Consider the following 20,368-nt stretch of genomic DNA (forward strand, 5'->3'; position numbering starts at 1 on the left):
TGAAGGGGCTTGAGGAAGCGGAAGCCGGAAAAGGCAACGCTAGTCCCAGGTTTGATAGTGCGAGGTAGGATTTCTATCCCTTTCCCTTGTGAGCCTGTTTTCAAAAAAGATTTTGGCCTTGAAAATGTTTTAAAGAAAGGGATTGATTTGTGAAAGAAAATGCTTTGAAAACCATGGCTTGTTTAGTCATGGAACCTCATGGCTTGTCCAGTCATGGGGCCCGCGGCTTGAGTAGTTCGTGGGGTCGTATTAACGATTTCAAGATGTTAATGAATGATTTCTTAAGCAAAGAGATCTTGTGAACTGGTAATAGAGTCTATTGCTGTAAGCCTAGATAGGATGCAGAGAGTGCATCCTCGGGGGCAGAACCCGAAACTCGGTCCGGGTAGGCGAGGCACTTGGTTAGGTAAGTAATTTGTACTAATTACTTGCTGAAGCCTGTAACATGGTTATTTTCAGTTATATTTCCTTTGAGAAAAAAGATGTGAGGTTCCGGCTGTTCTGTCGAGACTGAATGTCTTATTTTATTTATGTATTCAATTATTTATTCATGCGCTCATTTATTCTAAATATTTCAAATTATATCCTACTGGGCCTTTCGCTCACGTTTTATGTTTTAAATGTTAAACCCCTCCCAGGAGATTCTAGGAGCGGTGCACAGTAGCTAGATATTTGCTACGGAGCAGTTGAGTTGTGTTGCTGTTGGAATCAAGTGAGGATCGTGAACATCCTCTTGGACAAATGTAAGGAATTTGAGAATTCTGTAAACTTATGTAATATTTAGATTTACTAGACTGTGGTTGATGTCTGTTGTAATGATTAATTACATGAGCATGTATGTACGATACTGTATGTCCTGTGGGGTGGAGCCCTGTGTGCCAGAGGCTCCTGGATTATGTGATTCATTTATATTTTAATGCAGTTAAGTGTGGGGCCCGGTCTGGGAATCTGCTTTATTAATCCCTAATCGAGCTCCACATCACCCACCCCGTTTGGGGGGCGTGACAGAAGTATCGTGAAGAAAAAAGAGGAAAAAAGTTAATTTCATTTTTTACGTCAAATTAATGTTGAAATTTTGGACGGGATCGCCCGCAACTACCGAAAATTTTGAATTTTTACCTGATGATCGAGCCTGAATTTTTGAGCTACCCGACCCGACCCGAGAAAGACCATGGACGGGCTTTGGGCAAGTTTTGGCTGCCCAAACCCGGTCAGGCAGTCCAAGACCGCCCGAGTGCCTGAATTTTTTTAATATTTTTTTTATATATTTATATACTATTATATATTATATATAATTTGTTTATTAATTGTATATGGTAAGTATATAAATGATTTTTAAATTATTTATTGTAAAAGTTATACAAAAATTTTAAGAGAGATTGCAATTTGAAATTTAAAATGAACACGAACTATATAAAAAAATTATTTATTTATTAATTTTTAAATTTGTAATTCATGATTGTCTCGTTAAAAACCTTACTAAGAAAAACCCAATTGGGATAAAAACTTAGTAAGGAAAAAAAAGTGCAATCATTCTAGGACGAATTACAAATTTTACGAACTTATAAAGTCTATACAAGATTACAATAACACTGTACAAAGTAAACATTTACAAATTACAATAATAGAATTTATTTTAAAACTGAAAGATTGTCTTCAAAATTAAAAGTTAATATATTAAATTCATCGATCTATTATTGGCTTGCCGGCAAAAATTATATCGTGTAAGCGTTAGTCGGAACGATCCTAATCCTTAATGCACACTAAAATTTCAACAATATCATGTTGCAATGTTTTTTTCTCAAACTGCCCGAGCTTGAGTCTGAAATATTTAGATAGATGAACGACGATAGATACCTGCCCACTAAGCTAAATTTTTTTTAAATTTTAAGATCCGTCGCCTGAAGTTCCACCGCTACGCCAAACTATAGATTCGTTTTGATTCCCGATTTTCAGAATATCCAAAACAAGTACATACTAGCTGTCCTAAGTTAATTATTATGTGCGTTTAAATGTTAAAATTTGGACGAAAAAGGCATACAATGATCATGTGTTATTTGATGTGGATTCATTTTGTATGGGTGGGGCTAGTGCTGAACTTTCGGGCGGCGGGCTTTCCCGATGCCCGAAAATTTTCGGGCACGGCGGGCAGGCCCCTCTCACCGCCCGAAAATGCTTTTCTTCGGGCACGGGCTCGGGTAGCCCGAAAAGAGTAACCCCCCCGACACCCCGCCACCGTGGAGAAGCCGTCCCCCGCCGTTCGCCGGATTTTTTTTGAATTTTTCGGCAATACCCGAAGCTGCCCGAATTTGTGCCTGAATTGCCTGAATTTTTTGTGACCGTTGCCCGAATTTTGGTGACCGTTGCTCGAATTTTGGCCCGTGCCCGAAAAATGCTTGATTTTTTTGACCGTTAGCCCGAAAAATGCCTGAATTTTGAAAAAAAACGGTCTTTTGCCCGAACTCGAACCCAAATTTTGTCCAAATTTTTGAACCCAACGGTCGGATTTTGTGCCGTTACCCAACCTGCCCGATTTTTGCCCGAACTGCCCGAAAATTTTGTAGCCGTTGGACCCGAATTTTTGGGAGAAAATTTTTTTTTTTCAACCCAAAAATTTTCCTATAAATACCCCCCTCCCCCCAACCATTTTCCTTACCTCAAATCTCTCATTCTCTATCAATTTCTCTTAATCTCTCTCAATTTCTCTTAATCTCTCTCAAATCTCTCTTAATCTCGCTTAAATCTCTCTCGAATCTCGATCTCTCTTAAGCTCTCTCAAAGCGCTCTCAATCTCTCTTATTTTTCATAATAGCTTCTTCTGGTTATGGTGGTGATATTTCCATTGATGCCCAATTCAACATCGAAGAAGGGCAATTTCCTAATGTTTTTCAATCGCAGGAATCGCAAACTATGGAAAGAGTTGCTGATCAAACTGTAAATCTGGCCCCTGGTGGACGTACTAGAGGTCGGGGACGCAATGGTGGTGGCACAAGTGGCCGTGGAGGAGAGGCAAGCGGTAGTGCTAGTGCAAGTGTTGCAAGTTCTAAGAAGAAATGTAAGCGCACCTCAGCAGTTTGGGAGCACTTCAACACATTCGAGGACGTCGACAATAACGGTAACATTAAATACGTAGCTCAATGTAAATATTATGGTGAAAAATTACAAGGTAACACTATTCACGACACTACACACTTAAGAAGTCACTCTGAAAAGTGTCTTCAAAAGCAAGGAGGCGGAGATCAGCTCCGCCAAACGCAATTATCGTTTGACCGTCAAACCGACGGTCTAAGCACGTGGAAATACGATCCGCAAGTTGATCGTATGGAAATGGCACGATTAATAGCCACATTAGATCAACCACTAAGTTTTCCTGAACAAAGAAATTGGCAACGTTATATTAAAATTGTACATAATCCTAATGCACAATTTTTTTCTAGAACTACTCTTAGCAAAAAGATGCATTAAAATTATATAAACAAGAAAAAGAAGCATTAATCAACCTTCTACATTCTACTAGTGGTTGCGTTGCGTTAACGGCGTATATTTGGTCCGCCGTTGCCAACAAGGATTATTTAGCTGTAACCGGACATTATTATAAAGGTTTTGATTTGGATAAGAGAATCTTAGGTTTCAAATGTGTTATAGGATCACATACTATCAATTTAATATATAACACAATTTTATCTGTTATTGATGAATATAGTTTAAGAGATAGAATAATGGCCATAACATTAGATAATGCAACTGCGAATACTAAAACAATAGAACTTTTTGAAAATGATTTAAGTTTATTTAGTAATAATGATATTTTCCACCAACGTTGTGCATGTCATATAATTAATTTAATAGTAAAGTCCGGTTTAAAATCAATGTCAGGTCATATTAAAAGAATTAGAGATAACATTGCTTGGATTCAAGGTAGTAATCAAAGAATACAAGATTGGTTTAGATTTCTACAAGCATGTAATCAAAATCCTAGAGCATTAGCCTTAGATATGCCCATAAGATGGAACTCCACTTACATAATGCTTGAACAATGCATCCCCTATAAAGATGCTATAACAAATTATGTTAGTGCAAAATTAGGAACATGATTTATAGATGAAACTGATTGACAAATTGCCGAACTTTTGTATAACTTTTTAGGTAGATTTCATGAAGTTACCTTAAAGCTTAGTGGAACTTATTACCCAACTTCACCATTAGCATCAGGAGAACTTTTAAGAATGTATATTTTATTTAGTGAATTTAGGACACATGAAGTTTTAGGAGTTCCTATCGCCTCTATGGAAAAAAAATTTAAAAAATATTGGTCTAAATTACCCATGTTGTATGGTTTCGGTGTTATTTTTTACCCTAGATTAAAATTAGAAGGTTTAGAAAGTGGATTAGATAACTTAGGTGAATTTTTAGCTATAGACACTACTGACCAGTTTCCTATTATAAAGGAAAAAATATATTCTCTATATATCTCTTACGAAAGTAGGTTTAGAAACACACCTCGTGTTGAACAACCGCAACAACGAGACGACAATCCGCATTCATTCTTGAATGTTTTCGGGTTGTCTAAGAAGAAGAAGAAGAAGACGACGACGACGAGTCAAGGTCAAGAAGAATCTGGGAGTGGAAGTGGATCTTCATCAAGAGGTGGCGGCAGATTCAACGAGTTAATGGCATACCTGAGTGATGGCTTAGTTGTAGACAGTAGTGAGATGTTTGATTTGGTTGAGTGGTGGAGGGCACGATCATTAACTTGGCCGATCCTAACACGACTGGCAATGGATATTTTTTCAATCCCGGTCTCCATTGTTGCAGCCGAACAAGCATTCAGTACAACCGGCCGAATACTTGAAGAACGGAAAAACGCATTGCAGCAGGATATTGTTGAAGCTTTGGTGTGCATCAAGGATTGGGACCGTTCCGACCAACGCTTAGAAACACACTTCGTGTTGAACAACCGCAACAACGAGACGACAATCTGTATTCATTATTGAATGTTTTCGGGTTGTCTAAGAAGAAGAAGAAGAAGACGACGACGACGAGTCAAGGTCAAGAAGAATCTGGGAGTGGAAGTGGATCTTCATCAAGAGGTGGCGGCAGATTCAACGAGTTAATGGCATACCTGAGGGATGGCTTAGTTGTAGACAGTAGTGAGATGTTTGATTTGGTTGAGTGGTGGAGGGCACGATCATTAACTTGGCCGATCCTAACGCGACTGGCAATGGATATTTTTTCAATCCCGGTCTCCATTGTTGCAGCCGAACAAGCATTCAGTACAACCGGCGGAATACTTAAAGAAAGGAAAAACGCAATGCAGCAGGATATTGTTGAAGCTTTGGTGTGCATCAAGGATTGGGACCGTTCTGACCAACGCTTACACGATACAATCTCACCGGCAAACCAAGAATGGATCAACGAATTTAATAGATTAACTTTTAATTTTCAAGATGATCATTCTGCTTCATCTTGATAATTTCTTTGTAAATATTTATTTACTTTGTAATTTCTAATTTGTATAGTGTTTATTGTAATCTTGTATAGACTTTGTAAGTTCATCAAATTTGTAATTCATCCCACAATGATTGCACTCTTTTTTCCTTAAATTGGGTTTTTCTTGGTAAGGTTTTTAATGAGGCAATCATGAATTACAAATTTAAAATCAATGAAGAAGTAATTTTTTTATATAGTTCGTTCGTGTGTTCAGTGTTCATTTCATATTTCAAATTGTAATATACACATTGTAATTATACAAATACTTATTTCAACAACATAAAAATATAATATAAAAAAAAAATCGGGCAGCCGGTCGGGCATCGGGCAGGCATCCTCTGCCCGAAGCCCGTTCATGGTAATTTTTGGGTCGGGTCGGGCAGCCTGAAAATTCGGGCAGATCGGGTTTGGTCATCGGGCAAAAATTCAGACTTTTCAGTGGTCACGGGCGGCTCGTCCAAAGTTTCAGCACTAGGTGGGGCATTCGATCTCATCATTTATGGTGTAGTCAGACGTGTAATTATTTTTATGTTATACCTACAGCCACATTTATCTTGTGATTTTACATGTTCTTTTGTCTAAAAAACTCAAAAAAAGACAACTTAAGTTTTAACTTTATTCAAGTTCACGTTATTTTAAGTTTCAACTTTATTCAATTTTACTCAACTTTATTCAAGTTCTAACTTCAACTCAAGTTATAACTCAAATTCAACTCAAAAACTACACTCAAGTTACACTCCAAAAGAACAATCCTTGTAAAGTTAACATTTTTTTTTGAGATAAAATCATTTTTACTTTTATAGTAAAATATCTCGTTAATATTCTGTATTTTTAATAATATTAAAATAATACTTTTACTTATAAAAAAAATGTTTTTTAATATTTTAAAATCAATTTTTAAGACGTATAATGTCCAAACTGTTATTTTCATTATTTAAGTAGAAACTAATAACTTTAACAATATTTACTAAAAACATTTGAACTTATCTCAATTTTTTAACTTTTAAATGTTTTAAAGTATTTCAATATATATTTTTTAAATTATCAATTCGTGAGAGTAGTAGAATGAATATTTTATGTCTTAAAAATCAATATCAAAATATTAAAAGAACATTTTTTTTTACAACTGAAGTTATTATTTTAATATTATTAAAAATATAAAAATTAATATGCTTCGCTGTAAGAGAGGATACCAATTTGATTTTAACTTTTTTTTTTGGGCTAGTAAAAGAGTAAAGTAAACATTGAAAACAATTTTATAGGCCATTTAAACAGGTGTATAGATTATTGGCTAAAACGAATGGAGAATTATTTAGGACTTTAGAGTTTCTAAAAAAATTTACTGATAAAATATTATAGTTTGATTTTTATAATATTTTTTAAATAATTAGATCTGGAGAAAAAATAATATTATATGGTGCGTTATAAATTTTTAATACGTATTTACGAAAATATGGCTGTTAAAAACTTTAAATTAACGGTCAATACAGGGTGGTTTTTTTTCAACGAGACTGTAGAGGCTCCCCATACTTCAGTTTAGCGTAATACTGCGGATTACGATAAAAACAGCTCAGTCAGTGCACACACTAGCCGCGTGAGAGGGAATCATGTACAGCCACCAATACTTGACTTAACCATTCAGATACGGACAGGCTGGCATTGAAAGGAGGGAGAGTCATCGCTCAAATATTTGAAAAAAAAAAAAAAAAAAAAAATCGTCAGAAGAAGTATACGTTAAATGATTTTTTGATTTTTTTCTTCAAATTAATACGTTAAATGCTCTTGCTCTCGTCATATTGCTGATAAGTACCTTTTCAATTATTTATGACAAGGCAAAAGCAAAAGTACTATAATATTCCAGGAGAAATTCAAATCTTGGGTTTATCTAATTATGAAGGATTTGTGTACCTTGTAGTGATTATTTCATTCTTTTTATTTTTGTGATTGTATAAAACGGGTACAGCCTAAATCGGTATTATGATGTGGAAACTAGGAGTAGTAATATTAGAGAATTGCAGTGCCTCCTTATTATGATGGGCATGATAAAAGAAAAAAAAAGAAGGAAATACTTTTTTTTTTTTCTTAAAAAAAGGAAATTCCATCATTTCATAGTAGGGTATGTTTTTATAAACTACCAACAAGAATTATTATTTAACTGTTAAATTAAGTATTTAATGGTATGATTTGTGGTTAGAGTAATTCTTTCGCGTAGTATAAATTTTTAACATAAATACTAACAAATGAGACATTGAAAAGTTAATTTAATAGTGAGTTCAACAGTTTTTTATAATAGTTAAAAGAAAAGTTCCTTTTATAGAAGTTCCATTTAGTTAAAAAAAAAGTAATTCGTCTTGTGCATGGAGCATCATCATTTCTTTATCTCATCAATTCTTTTAAATAAAAGGTGTTTTTCTGATAGGACTTAAAAGATGAACTACAAATAATTTTTTATTTTTTAATTATTAGATATGTATTAAAAATAATTTTTTTATATATTTTTTTCATCTGATTTAATTTTAACTAGATTTAATGATTAAAAATTGACTTATTGATAGACCGGCCTATCAAAGAAGGTCATAATAGAAAAAGTAACCTTCACTATTTGGCCTTTCCTTTTGTATTTTTTTTTCATTTTCTTTTCCCAATTCCAATACAACATATTATATATTTAATGGACATTTTTTAATATACTAATATATTAATAGACTAAGTTTTTTATCTGTTATATTTGCGTAAAATCACATAAAAATTAAAAATTATATAGATTTAATGATTAAAAACTTAATAACATATTAGAGAATCTCTATAATTTAATATATACGGTTCATGATGTCTCGACTAATGAGACTAATATATAGCAAAACAAAAAAGAGGTCACTATTGGCTGGTTTCCCTCCCTCTTCTTGCTTATTTATTTATTTGTTTATTTCTTTGAAAGATCCTCTTGTTTTTTTATTTATTTATTTTGCCGGTATATTTTCAAAAAAAAAAAAGAATAAATAAATAGGACATATTTTCAATCATTTGATGATTAGTTGAGTAAAAATAGAAGTAAATACCATGATATTATTAATTATTTTATATAACAGTATGTATAATTTATAAATAATTTCTTTTTATACAAAACCATTGTTATCCAGAATAGATATAATATTACACGACTTTTTATTCTTACATATTGTTGTTTTTTTTTATTCTTTTAGACAAAATATATCTTTTTTTTTTTTAGTCGATTGTAGTAAAACCAAAATGGTAAGTGAGCGCAATGGAACTTTCCCCAGCAACACCGCGTAAAACTCAACCCTCAAAATTCTCAAAAATGTCCCTTAATACCTACACATAAAACCCCCTTGGAAAAGCTCTACTCTTTTCACACTTTTTTTTCTCTCTTTCCTTTTCCCTCTCTCTCTCTCTCTCTCTCCTCTCTCTGAGGCTGGACAATGCAATATACATAGACAGACAAACCCTCCCGTTTGTTTCCTTTTATTTCCTCTGCTCATTGTCGTCTCCTTCAACAACTCCGTAATTCTCTCTCTCTCTCTCTCTCTCTCTGCAACAAAACAAGCCAAACAAGCGAAGCCCACTTTCATCACAGAAAAAAGAAGAAAAGCTTGTATTGGGAAGCCGGCATTTGGGTTTTCCCAGTTCAAAACACCAACTGGGTCTGAGTCCTTGAGTGGAATTGTTAAAAGGGTCCGTTTCAAATCTTACTCATTCACAGGTATTATTGAGTTCGGACTCGGTCTTTCCTCTCATTATTTTATTACCATCATCATCATCATCATCATCATTTGCTTTTATAAAGCAAGAGTTGGTATCCGTTGAAATCGTCACGCAAATCCGGTGAAGAAGAGGGTCAGTTTTTCTTCATACAGGTAATCTTTTACACCTTCTTTCAGAGAGAGAAACAGAGAGAGAGAGAGAGAGAGAGAGAGAGAGAGAGAGAGAGAGAGAGAGAGAGACGTGTTATAACTTGTTTTTTCTTCTTCTTTCTGAAAATCCCAGGTTTGGTTTTATTAAGTTATGCCATGGCTTCTTCTGGGTCAAACTTCAAGTTCCCAAACAGAGGTCCGAGCGTGATTCACCACAACCAAAACAGCAATGACTTCGACAGCGAAGCCGGGAGCGTGGAGTTCACTTCCTACACGGTCCAGATTCCATTGACGCCCGACAACCAGCCGATGGAGATCGCCATGGAAAGGTCGGCCTCGCAGAGAGTGGAGGACCAGTACGCCTCCAGCTCGCTCTTCACCGGCGGCTACAACTGCGTCACCCGGGCCCACCTCAAACAAAAAGTCATCGACTCCGAGGCCGCCAACACCCACCCGCAGATTACGGGGCTGAAAGGCTCCCCCTGCGCCGTCCCCGGCTGTGACTCCCGCTGCCTCACCGACGAACGGGGACTGGACATCGTCCCCTGTGAATGTGACTTCAAGATTTGTAGGGACTGTTACCGTGACGCTATCAAAACCGGGGACGGGATTTGCCCCGGGTGCAAGGAGCCGTACAAGGAGGCGGAATTGAGTGAGTATCAGCAGAGCCAGCCGCTGCCGCTGCCGCCTGCATTGGCGGCCGCGGGGGTGGGGATGTCGAAGATGGAGAGGAGGCTGTCGATGATGAAGTCGAAGTCGATGTCGAGGTCGCGGTCGAAGTCGATGGTGAGGAGTCATAGTGGGGAGTTTGATCACACCAAGTGGTTGTTTGAGACGAAGGGAAGTTATGGATATGGGAATGCGATGTGGCCGAAGGATGGAGAGAGCGGGAGCGATGACGGGATTGCCGGTGATCCTAAGGTGTTCCGTGATAAGCAATGGAGGCCTCTCACCAGGAAGCTAAATGTCTCTGCTGCAGTTCTCAGTCCTTATAGGTATATATACTCTCTATCTTTCTCTTGCCTGTTGTAGGGATAGAGTGTGGCGTACCCAGATAACTTCGGGGAGGCATTGCATTTCCTGCGTGGCGTATCACACTCACTGCGGTGGTGGGACTGATTCATACCTAGACATTGTCAAGGAGAACGAGCAGTCTTACCACCCGAGATGTCAAATTGTTTAAACAGATTTTGGACATAAGTCAGCGTTTTTGTTTATTTTTATTTTACTGTATCTCTTACTAAGTATGTTGTACACAATGGTGAATGTTAAATTCATATATATGCTTTGCTGCTTGTCTTATTATTCTAGATGAACTTCAACATGTGTTCTTTGTTTTGGGTTTGTTTCGTCTTTGACAAGCCAATGTGCAAATGTTAATTCGTTCGTCTCTTTTGTTGCTACTTGATTATTGAATTCAAAATTGCGGAGATTGTAGATTGTATGATTGGACAAGAATTTGGCACTTTGGCATATTAAGATATTGGTAATACACTTGTCTGTCATGAGCTTGGCTTCTATTCGTCCGACCATATTCAGAATTGTATTGATTTACTAGGTTTTGAGTAACATTAGTTCTTTTATTTTCTCTCTTTTTTTTTTCTTTTTTTTTTTTTTCGAGTGTTTGGAACTTCTCTGTCATTGGCACATATCATGCGCTACAGCAGTTTTCATTCCAGACAATATATATAGGAGCTGTTTTGTTGTCCTCAGTTCGTCTTAAAGACAATATCTTGTTGACAATCGTTTTCTTTCTTATTTGTACGATCTTTCAGGTTGACAATCGTTTTCTTTCTTATTTGTACGATCTTTCAGGCTCTTAGTATTTGTCCGGCTGGCGGTTCTCTGCTTGTTTTTGCATTGGAGAATCACGAATCCAAATGAGGATGCAGTCTGGTTGTGGTTGATGTCTGTGATTTGTGAAATCTGGTTTGCCTTCTCTTGGCTACTTGACCAGCTTCCAAAGCTCTGCCCCGTTAATCGCTTTGCTGATATCGATGTTCTAAGGGAGAAGTTTGAAACACCGAATCCCAGTAACCCTAGTGGAAAATCTGATCTTCCGGGCATAGACATCTTCGTGTCTACCGCAGACCCGGAGAAAGAGCCACCCCTTGTCACTGCAAACACTATTCTATCCATTCTAGCAGCTGACTATCCTGTTGAGAAGCTGGCGTGTTATGTTTCTGACGATGGGGGTGCGCTCCTAACATTTGAGGCCATGGCCGAGGCTGCTAGTTTTGCCAACTTGTGGGTGCCATTTTGCCGGAAGCATAATATTGAGCCAAGAAATCCAGAAACTTATTTCAATATGAATAGAGACCCTTACAAGAATAAGGTACGCCCTGACTTTGTCAGAGATCGCAGGCGGGTGAAGCGCGAATACGATGAATTTAAGGTTCGGATTAATGGCCTTCCTGATTCAATCCGGAGACGATCTGATGCTTACAACACTAGGGAGGAGATCAAAGCTATGAAACATAGGCGTGAGAATGGAAATGATGAACTGGATGAGACTATAAAGATTCCAAAAGCTACTTGGATGGCTGATGGAACTCACTGGCCTGGTACTTGGACAGTTCCTGCACAAGAGCATTCTAGGGGTGATCATGCTAGCATCATACAGGTAGTCATATGAATTATTTTCCCTTTTTCTTTGTTTGGTAAAAAAAAACCATCATATTTGTTGATGTTTTGGGATTCTAACTTCAGTTGTTCATTTGGGCCAGATTCATTCTTAACAATTTTACTCCTATCAGATTTAGATGTCTTGTCAAATTTTGATGTCCCTAATGGTGTTTAACCAGCCATATTATGTCACATTATTTACTAGACTCAAATGTTCAAATATGTAAAAATCTGTTAAAAAATATTTTATAATTTGATTGATTAGACACCATTTGAGCACAAATTTTTTTTACATATGATTTGAATACTTAAGGTCAACTAACTTGTTAATAGCCTCATTGCCTTTATTTTAGCAAAAGAGCTTGATCTCTGATTAATCAACTATGTTAATGCAGGTGATGGTGAAACCTCCAAGTGACGAACCTCTTAAAGGTACAGAAACAGATTCAAATTCCATGGACCTAACTGAGGTTGACATTCGTCTTCCCATGCTTGTGTATGTTTCTCGTGAAAAACGACCTGGCTATGACCACAACAAGAAAGCTGGTGCTATGAACGCCCTGGTTCGAGCTTCCGCTATCATGTCCAATGGCCCTTTCATTCTTAACCTTGACTGTGACCACTACATCTACAACTCCCAAGCTATGAGAGAAGGCATGTGCTTCATGATGGACCGAGGAGGGGACCGTATTTGTTATGTTCAGTTCCCGCAGAGGTTTGAAGGAATCGACCCTTCTGACCGTTACGCCAATCACAACACGGTTTTCTTTGATGTGAACATGCGTGCCCTTGATGGGCTTCAGGGTCCAGTGTATGTGGGAACAGGATGCCTCTTCCGCCGGACTGCCCTTTATGGTTTTGATCCTCCTCGCATAAAAGAACAAAATGGTTGCTGCGACTGTTTCTTTGCCCGTCGCAAGAAAGCTGCTTCTGTTGCCTCTGCTCCTGATGTTGCCTCACTAGAAAGCAAATCAGAGATGGGAGATTCTGATGATGAAGAGATGAATATTGCCCTTATTCCTAAGAAGTTTGGAAACTCAAGCTTATTGGTTGATTCTATTCGAGTGGCAGAATTCCAAGGTCGGCCTCTTGCAGATCACCCATCAGTGAAATACGGGCGCCCACCGGGTGCTCTCACTCTGCCTCGTGATCTTCTCGATGCATCTACAGTTGCCGAGGCAATCAGTGTCATCTCTTGCTGGTATGAAGATAAGACTGAATGGGGCCAGAGAGTTGGATGGATTTATGGCTCAGTTACTGAAGATGTGGTCACAGGATATAGGATGCACAATAGGGGATGGAAATCTATTTACTGTGTTACCAAGAGGGATGCCTTCCGTGGCACTGCCCCAATCAATCTCACCGACAGGCTTCACCAAGTTCTCCGTTGGGCCACGGGCTCGGTCGAAATTTTCTTTTCTCGTAACAATGCTCTTCTGGCAAGCTCAAGGTTGAAGTTTCTCCAAAGAATTGCCTATCTAAACGTCGGAATCTACCCCTTCACCTCCCTTTTCCTCATTGTCTACTGCTTCCTTCCCGCGCTCTCCCTCTTTTCGGGCGAGTTCATCGTTCAGTCGCTCAACGTAACCTTCCTAACATACCTTTTGGGCATCACATTGGCACTCATTGCGCTTGCTGTACTCGAGATAAAGTGGTCAGGCATCGAACTCGAGGAATGGTGGAGGAACGAGCAGTTCTGGTTGATCGGTGGCACTAGCGCCCATCTTGCAGCCGTGCTCCAAGGCCTTCTAAAGGTAATCGCAGGCATCGAAATCTCGTTCACTCTGACATCAAAATCCGGCGGGGACGACGCAAACGACGACTATGCTGATCTCTACATCTTCAAATGGACATCTCTGATGGTGCCACCAATCACCATCATGATGGTGAACTTGATTGGCATAGCTGTTGCAACCTGCAGAACAATATACAGTGATAACCCGGAATGGAGCAAATTGCTTGGGGGTGTTTTCTTCAGCTTCTGGGTGTTGGCTCATCTCTACCCCTTTGCAAAAGGGCTCATGGGAAGAAGAGGTAGAACACCCACCATTGTGTTTGTGTGGTCAGGTCTTGTGTCAATCACTATATCTCTTCTTTGGGTGGCCATTGACTCTCCATCAAACAATGGTGACATTGGGGGCTCATTCCAATTCCCATGATACATACAGTTATACAAGTCTTAATACTGAATTTGTTTTCCCACACCATTTTTATTCTGTGTCGATTGGGGTTTAAATATTTAGCATTTCTGAGGAATTCTTTAGGGTCTTGTTGGAGATGTAAATTTAGTTATTATTACTCTATTATTATTATTATTTTTTTTTTATAAACTCTTGTAAGTTGATATATATGTCCCTAGTGGAAAAATTTTATTTGTATTCATCAATTCATTCTTTCTAGTTTTATAGTATGCATATCTGAAAACTAGAGCTGATTGATTGATTGATTCCGTTTGATGTCTTCTTCCATTTTATTTTGGCTTTTAAAACATGACATCTCAGAAAAATACCTAACAAAAAACATTTGAGAATTGACAGTGTAGGTGGAGCTTTTCATTTTCACTGACATAGCGGTTTTACATATTGTATATTATTTTACGTGGTTTTAAATAAATTGATGATATGATATATTCCTTAAATCTGAAACATACTCTGATACAATTGCCATCATATTCAGTTTTTTTTTATTTTTTTTATTTTTTATTTTTTATTTTAATTAGCGTATTTTATGATATTCCACCGATACGAATATCATCTGAAGTCTGAACATCTATACAGTTTTGGACATTTTCATTCTTTTAATAAAAAATGATTATGTTTTTTAGGCCTTATATTATGCAAGGATGGTATGCATGTATTGCGCCTGTATTATTTTGTTCAAGACAGAAGAAACTTGCATGAGTCATATTATTCAATTTAGTTTAATCAGCATTACTAGCTTTGTATTATTTCCATAGACAAATATAGGGTCTCAAAGAAAAAAAAATAAAGACAAGGAATTTTTTGTTTTTTGTTTTTTGTTTATTGTTTATTGTTTTTTTGTTTGTTTGTTTGTTTTGTTATTGTTTTTGTTCTTTTGGAATGAGAACAAGTAAAAAGCCAAATTAAACTAACATATCAAATTCATCCAGAACAATTTGGATGATCAAAGAGGGCATCTAAGGGGTCGTTAACCTTTTTCTTCAAAGAACTTACATCATACAGAAGCTAATTCATAATTGAAATAAACTAAAAAAAAGTTGACCCTTAAATTCATGGCCGTTTAGTTAATTGATTCGAGTTTTTAATTGAATTGAAATGTGACTTTATATGATAGTTTTTTACTGTAGCAAAAAAGTTAAATGTGATTATTTTTAAGAGCTTTTTACTGTAGCAAAACTCGAATTCTAAACTCGAATCGGTGAAATAAATGGAGCCTCAATGTGAAATCAATATTACCCACTTTGTTCAGTATTGTCCCTTTTATTTAAGTTATTTAAATTAATTTATTCTAATAAAAGAACAGTTATAATTAGGAGGCCAACGAGTATATATATAACTATTATAAAGGATTGTTTTACACTTTTTCCTTTCTTAATGCAAAATATTAAAATATTTTCTACTTCCGGGTTCACTACTGATGACCAACTCTTGAGGTGTTTAATTGAAGAGTAATGTTACAGGACATCAGTAGTGTTAAATACCACCATCTAATAAAATGTGGATCTCATAAGATGAGATTCACAGATGAGATCTACTTTTGAATATATAGTGGTGCTTAGCAAGGTGGTGTCCCTAAACATTTTTCTTAATTGAAAATATCTATGTTTGATAAAGGAAATCTTCCGTGACATGTAATATGGTTTTTGAAAAGCTCCTTTTGGTAGCTTTAGGTTTTTATTAATTCAATATATTCTTATAATAATTAATGCTAAGGGATTTTTCTATTAATACATTATTAAGTTAAGAAATCGATCCATAAAGAATTACCACCAAAATCTTAATCCAATCTGTTTTCTGTATGATAGTAAATCTTTTTATTTTTCTCCATTAATTGCTACTGAAAACGAAAAAAAATAAATATCCATAAAAAAGAAAACAAATAAACAATGTCAAGCGAATTATTTATTTATAAGATTACTAAACTATAAAGATTCAAAATGCATAAAAAAAAAAAGCCAAAACAGAGAAAACTTTATAACAAAGCAAACAAAGAGAAAACTGCTAAAACCATTAGGAAACTATAAAAGATAACAAGCAAAAGCTAAATAAAAAAAAATTAACTCCATAATAGGTCTGTTAAAACCTTTTCTAATGAAATCCATGACGAGGTTCCTAATAAATCATGACCTTCTAGAGCAATTTCTCTCTTTTTCTGATCACCGTTGCTAGTTGCATTGCCTGTAGCTTGTTCAAAAAACTATCCTCATTCACCATCCTCAATCACCAGACATTCGTCCTCATAATCATAATCATAATCATCATCATAATCATGATCATGATCACAATCTTCCTTATCATCAGCGTCACCATAATTACTATTATTATTATCGCCGTTGACGGTGGATTTCTGTCAACTAAAGATTAACTCTCTGAGAACACTCACAGTAACCTCTCACGGATTAATTAAGGATTAATGCTACGGAATAATATAGAGAAAACTAGAATTTATAGTGGTTCGGCAAGATTTCTTGGCCTAGTCCACTTGTAGATGCACTAATACTTTGTTGATTACAATCTCTCTGACGTAGTAGAATAGTGCGTAAAAAGCTTAATGAATTCCCATAGCTCTATTTATAGGCCTTGTATACATGAGAGATCTCCTCTACATTTCCCGAGGAGATCATCATCTATCCCTAAATTTTGAGATTTGGCAGTTGATGCGTAATATTTTTGTATAATAAATTTCCGCAAGCGTACGGTGTCAAGTTTTGAGTATAGGGTGAGTGAGTATCATCTCCACAGGGATTGGGTTTAGAATTGCCGTTAAGTGCCGTGATTATTGTAACTTAACTTTATCTAGGCAACCTAATAAGATGATGATTAAGAACTAAAACAAAATAAATATAAGAAAATAAAAATAAAGTATCTATACACAAATGGTCTAGGGACTTGATTTCGCTTTATTATTCCTATGTTCATCCTATTATGTAATCGCTAATCAATTCCGATCAATTTATTAATCAAGGCTCTAATGTTACCTCGCAACCTCTCTCGAGTGCCTCACAAGGAATTGTATTTAAATATCCAAAACAATATCCCTATTCGAAATGAATATTAAAACACAAATTAAGCTTCGCCTTTAGAATTAGAAAATAGGAATATTGATCGCCTCTCGGTCTCACAATGACCTAAATCCTAATTTGATTATCTAACCGTTGATCTCCTCTCGGTCTCACAACAACCTAGACTATGTTTCTCAAATCTAGATAAAGAACTCAATCTCTCTCGAGCATCAAATTCGCAATCTAAAAATCATCTAAATCATTGGCCAAATATATTAGAAGCACTAAGCATAGAGAAACATAAATTAATTGAAAATGAAATTAGATTAACAATCAACAAAATATTCAAAACATAGTTCAAATAAAACTACATCAAGTCCTAGATTTAATGTCTAGCTCAACATGAAAAAATAGATGGAAGAAGATAAAACCCAATATCCATTGAAGAGCTTCCAAGGACCTTCAAGATGAAGAATTTCGGCCTCCTTTTGATGTTTTCTTCAGATTTCCGGGGCTCCCCTTCTCAAATGGCATCTCATTCCTTTTATACTACTCAGTTTCGGAGCTAGGGCTTCATACGTGCACTGCAGCTTGCGTGAAAACGCGCTGCGGCGCGAGTTTTTAGAAAAGGCTCCTGCTGTTGCGGGCTGGGGCGCGCTGCAGCGCGCGGGACTGCCTTCTGGGCGCGCTGCAGCGCGCATTCCCACTCTGGGCACGCAGGCGCGCGCTGTGGGCGCGGGCGCGCAGCTGGTTCGGGCTTCGCTTGGTTTTGCGCACTATAGCTCGCTTTCTTGCATTCTAAAGCCTCCTCTTTTGTGCCTTAAAATCCTCATTCGCCTCCTATTGGCATTGATTCACAGGTTGGGCAAATATTCTTCTTTTCTTCATGCAAAATCATCCACGTTCGCATTTATTTATAATTCCTATAAAAGCAAACAAAAGACATTAAACTAACAAAAATGCTTGAAAACTTACAAATATTCAAGCTTAAAAGTATTTGATTTGTTGGTAAAAATACCCGTCATCAGCAGTTGTATTTTCATGATTACAGCTTCCCGGTCAAGCCAACCACCTTTACCGGTAACCTGATTTCCTGACTTCGACAGTAGTAGTTGGTACAATGTATATTTCCTTGAGTTGACAGGACTATCTTTGGATTGGACTAGGCTGCTACCTCAACGTCGTGGCCTTCACCACCTTGTCGGGCCTCTCAACGCACGTTATCCCGCATGAACTCTCGATGTATAAAGGGTACCTTAGGTACAGTCGTCCCCTCGACGCCAGTGATCGATTCTCGGCATGGAAGCCTCGGCGCTTGTCATCCAAAGGAATGATTGATTGCTCGACCATGGTGTAACAATTACCCCTAGACTGGGATATCACATTGTGATGTTCCAGGCTATGCAACGTCGAGAGTTCTACGTGGCAACTTCTCTCCTGTAGATTACGGCGGCTGCTTGTAGGTACAATGCCATCATTACAGTGAGTTTCTCGGGCAGTGGAGCAGTCTTGTCGATCGTGTCAACAGTCACGTCCCCCATACCCTAGTGATACGTGGCAGTCGAGGGGGAAGTTACAGCCGTCTGATCAGATTTATTTCTCCCGCTCTTATCCCAGCCGCTAGATCATGTCTCTTCAGATTCACTGTTGGATGAGGTCTGTTTGATATCAACGGTCGAGATCTGGGGTTGTTTGGACTCTTCTAAGGCTCCTGGGCTTCTCCCTCGGGTATATATATACCCTTGAAATAGTTTCACGGTCGCCCATTTTTCAGAACACCGTTACTCTGCCGGATTTCCCCCAGGAGTTACCATCTCCGACTTCAACTTCCGCGTGCATTTTCCGTTCATGGTTCACCCTGACTTTCCAGTCTTCAGGCCGTCTTAAGGACTAGTAAGTGCCTTCGTTCCTTTTGTTTTTCCTGCGTGATTCTAGAACCAATGCTTGTAAAAGAAAAAGCGATCTGTTATAAGAAAATGCACTTACTTGGTTGTCGATCGTGAAACTGGGGCTGAGCTTGGGTGACATTGTTCACTTGGGCTCAGTTGCTCTTACTGGGTGTCCTCAGGCTCGTTTCTGGATTCTAGGGACCCCTGCATAAGTTCTCTTTTTATCTTCGCACTGGGTTCCTGTTGGGAATAGTGTCCTAGAAGCATAAGATGTAATAGGATATTTATTATTTAATTAATAAAAGAGTTTATTCATCATTTTATGTGCATATATTTATGAATATTTTATGAATATCAAATGAAAATTCCGTGATTATTTATGTAACCTTAAACATAGTATATAAGTGTTATATACGAGAGGATAGTGTTTAAGGATAATAATAAAAAAAAACATTGTTCATAATGAATTTAATTAAAGTTCAGAATCTTTAATTAAAACATTATTAATACATGTCATTCCCATTTAGAATGGAACGGTGCTATTCGCACTGTTAATATGGTGAGATATTGAATGAGTATATTTCGCATAAGGAGATTGTGTGGAACAGGGACACAGACACAATATGAATTTCTAATAATTTCCGTTAAGCATAGAAATTCTAATTGAGTATACTGATGGTCATATATAGAATGATCTTAATCCCGAGTTCTTAACAAACTCCTATTTATGGATTTATGTCTTTTGATTTACTCGATACGGATTCTGAGGATTCTGAGACCCTGAATCCTATTCCTTGTATTTTGGAGATATGATGAAATAAGTAGCCGGGAATGTTATTATACGAGATGGAATCCATCCTTCTTGAGAAAGAAATAGATAAATAATTCTCTTGAGTATTGATTCGGTACTTGGATTAGTAAGAGTGCTCTGGTTCATGAATGTGTTATATGAATCACTGTCCATTAGAGAATTAATGGTACTCAAGGATGTAGATATAATTAGAGAGGTTAACGAATTCTACCTGACTCTAATTATGAATTATTTATGGAGGATTGATCTATATGCAATGACTATATCAAATGGACACTTCACAGTTTAGAAGTAATTAATGTCTATAATTTCGAGAGTTCAATTCCATGTTTATAGTGGAGTAACTATTGGAATTAATAGAATTAATTAATTAATTAAAGTGTTTAATTAATTATTAATTTTATTGAAGCTCAGAATTATAGGTCCATATGTCCCCGCGTCATCCTTGTAATTCTACCAGACACAAAGGGCAAAATGA

General features: G+C 36.9%; 1 protein-coding gene across 1 annotated transcript; it reads left to right on the forward strand.

Moving 5' to 3' along the window:
* Nucleotides 1-8,860: 8,860 nt before the first annotated feature.
* LOC21391260 (cellulose synthase-like protein D2) lies at nt 8,861-14,373 on the forward strand. The gene is made up of 4 exons (XM_024172937.1): nt 8,861-9,365; nt 9,496-10,357; nt 11,178-11,985; nt 12,383-14,373. The coding sequence occupies exons 2-4, from the start codon at nt 9,519-9,521 to the stop codon at nt 14,144-14,146; spliced, it is 3,411 nt and encodes a 1,136-aa protein (XP_024028705.1). The 5' UTR covers nt 8,861-9,365; nt 9,496-9,518; the 3' UTR covers nt 14,147-14,373.
* Nucleotides 14,374-20,368: the final 5,995 nt, after the last annotated feature.

The sequence above is a fragment of the Morus notabilis genome, unplaced genomic scaffold, assembly GCF_000414095.1.
Source record: "Morus notabilis unplaced genomic scaffold, ASM41409v2 Scaffold465, whole genome shotgun sequence".
NCBI lineage: Eukaryota > Viridiplantae > Streptophyta > Magnoliopsida > Rosales > Moraceae > Morus > Morus notabilis.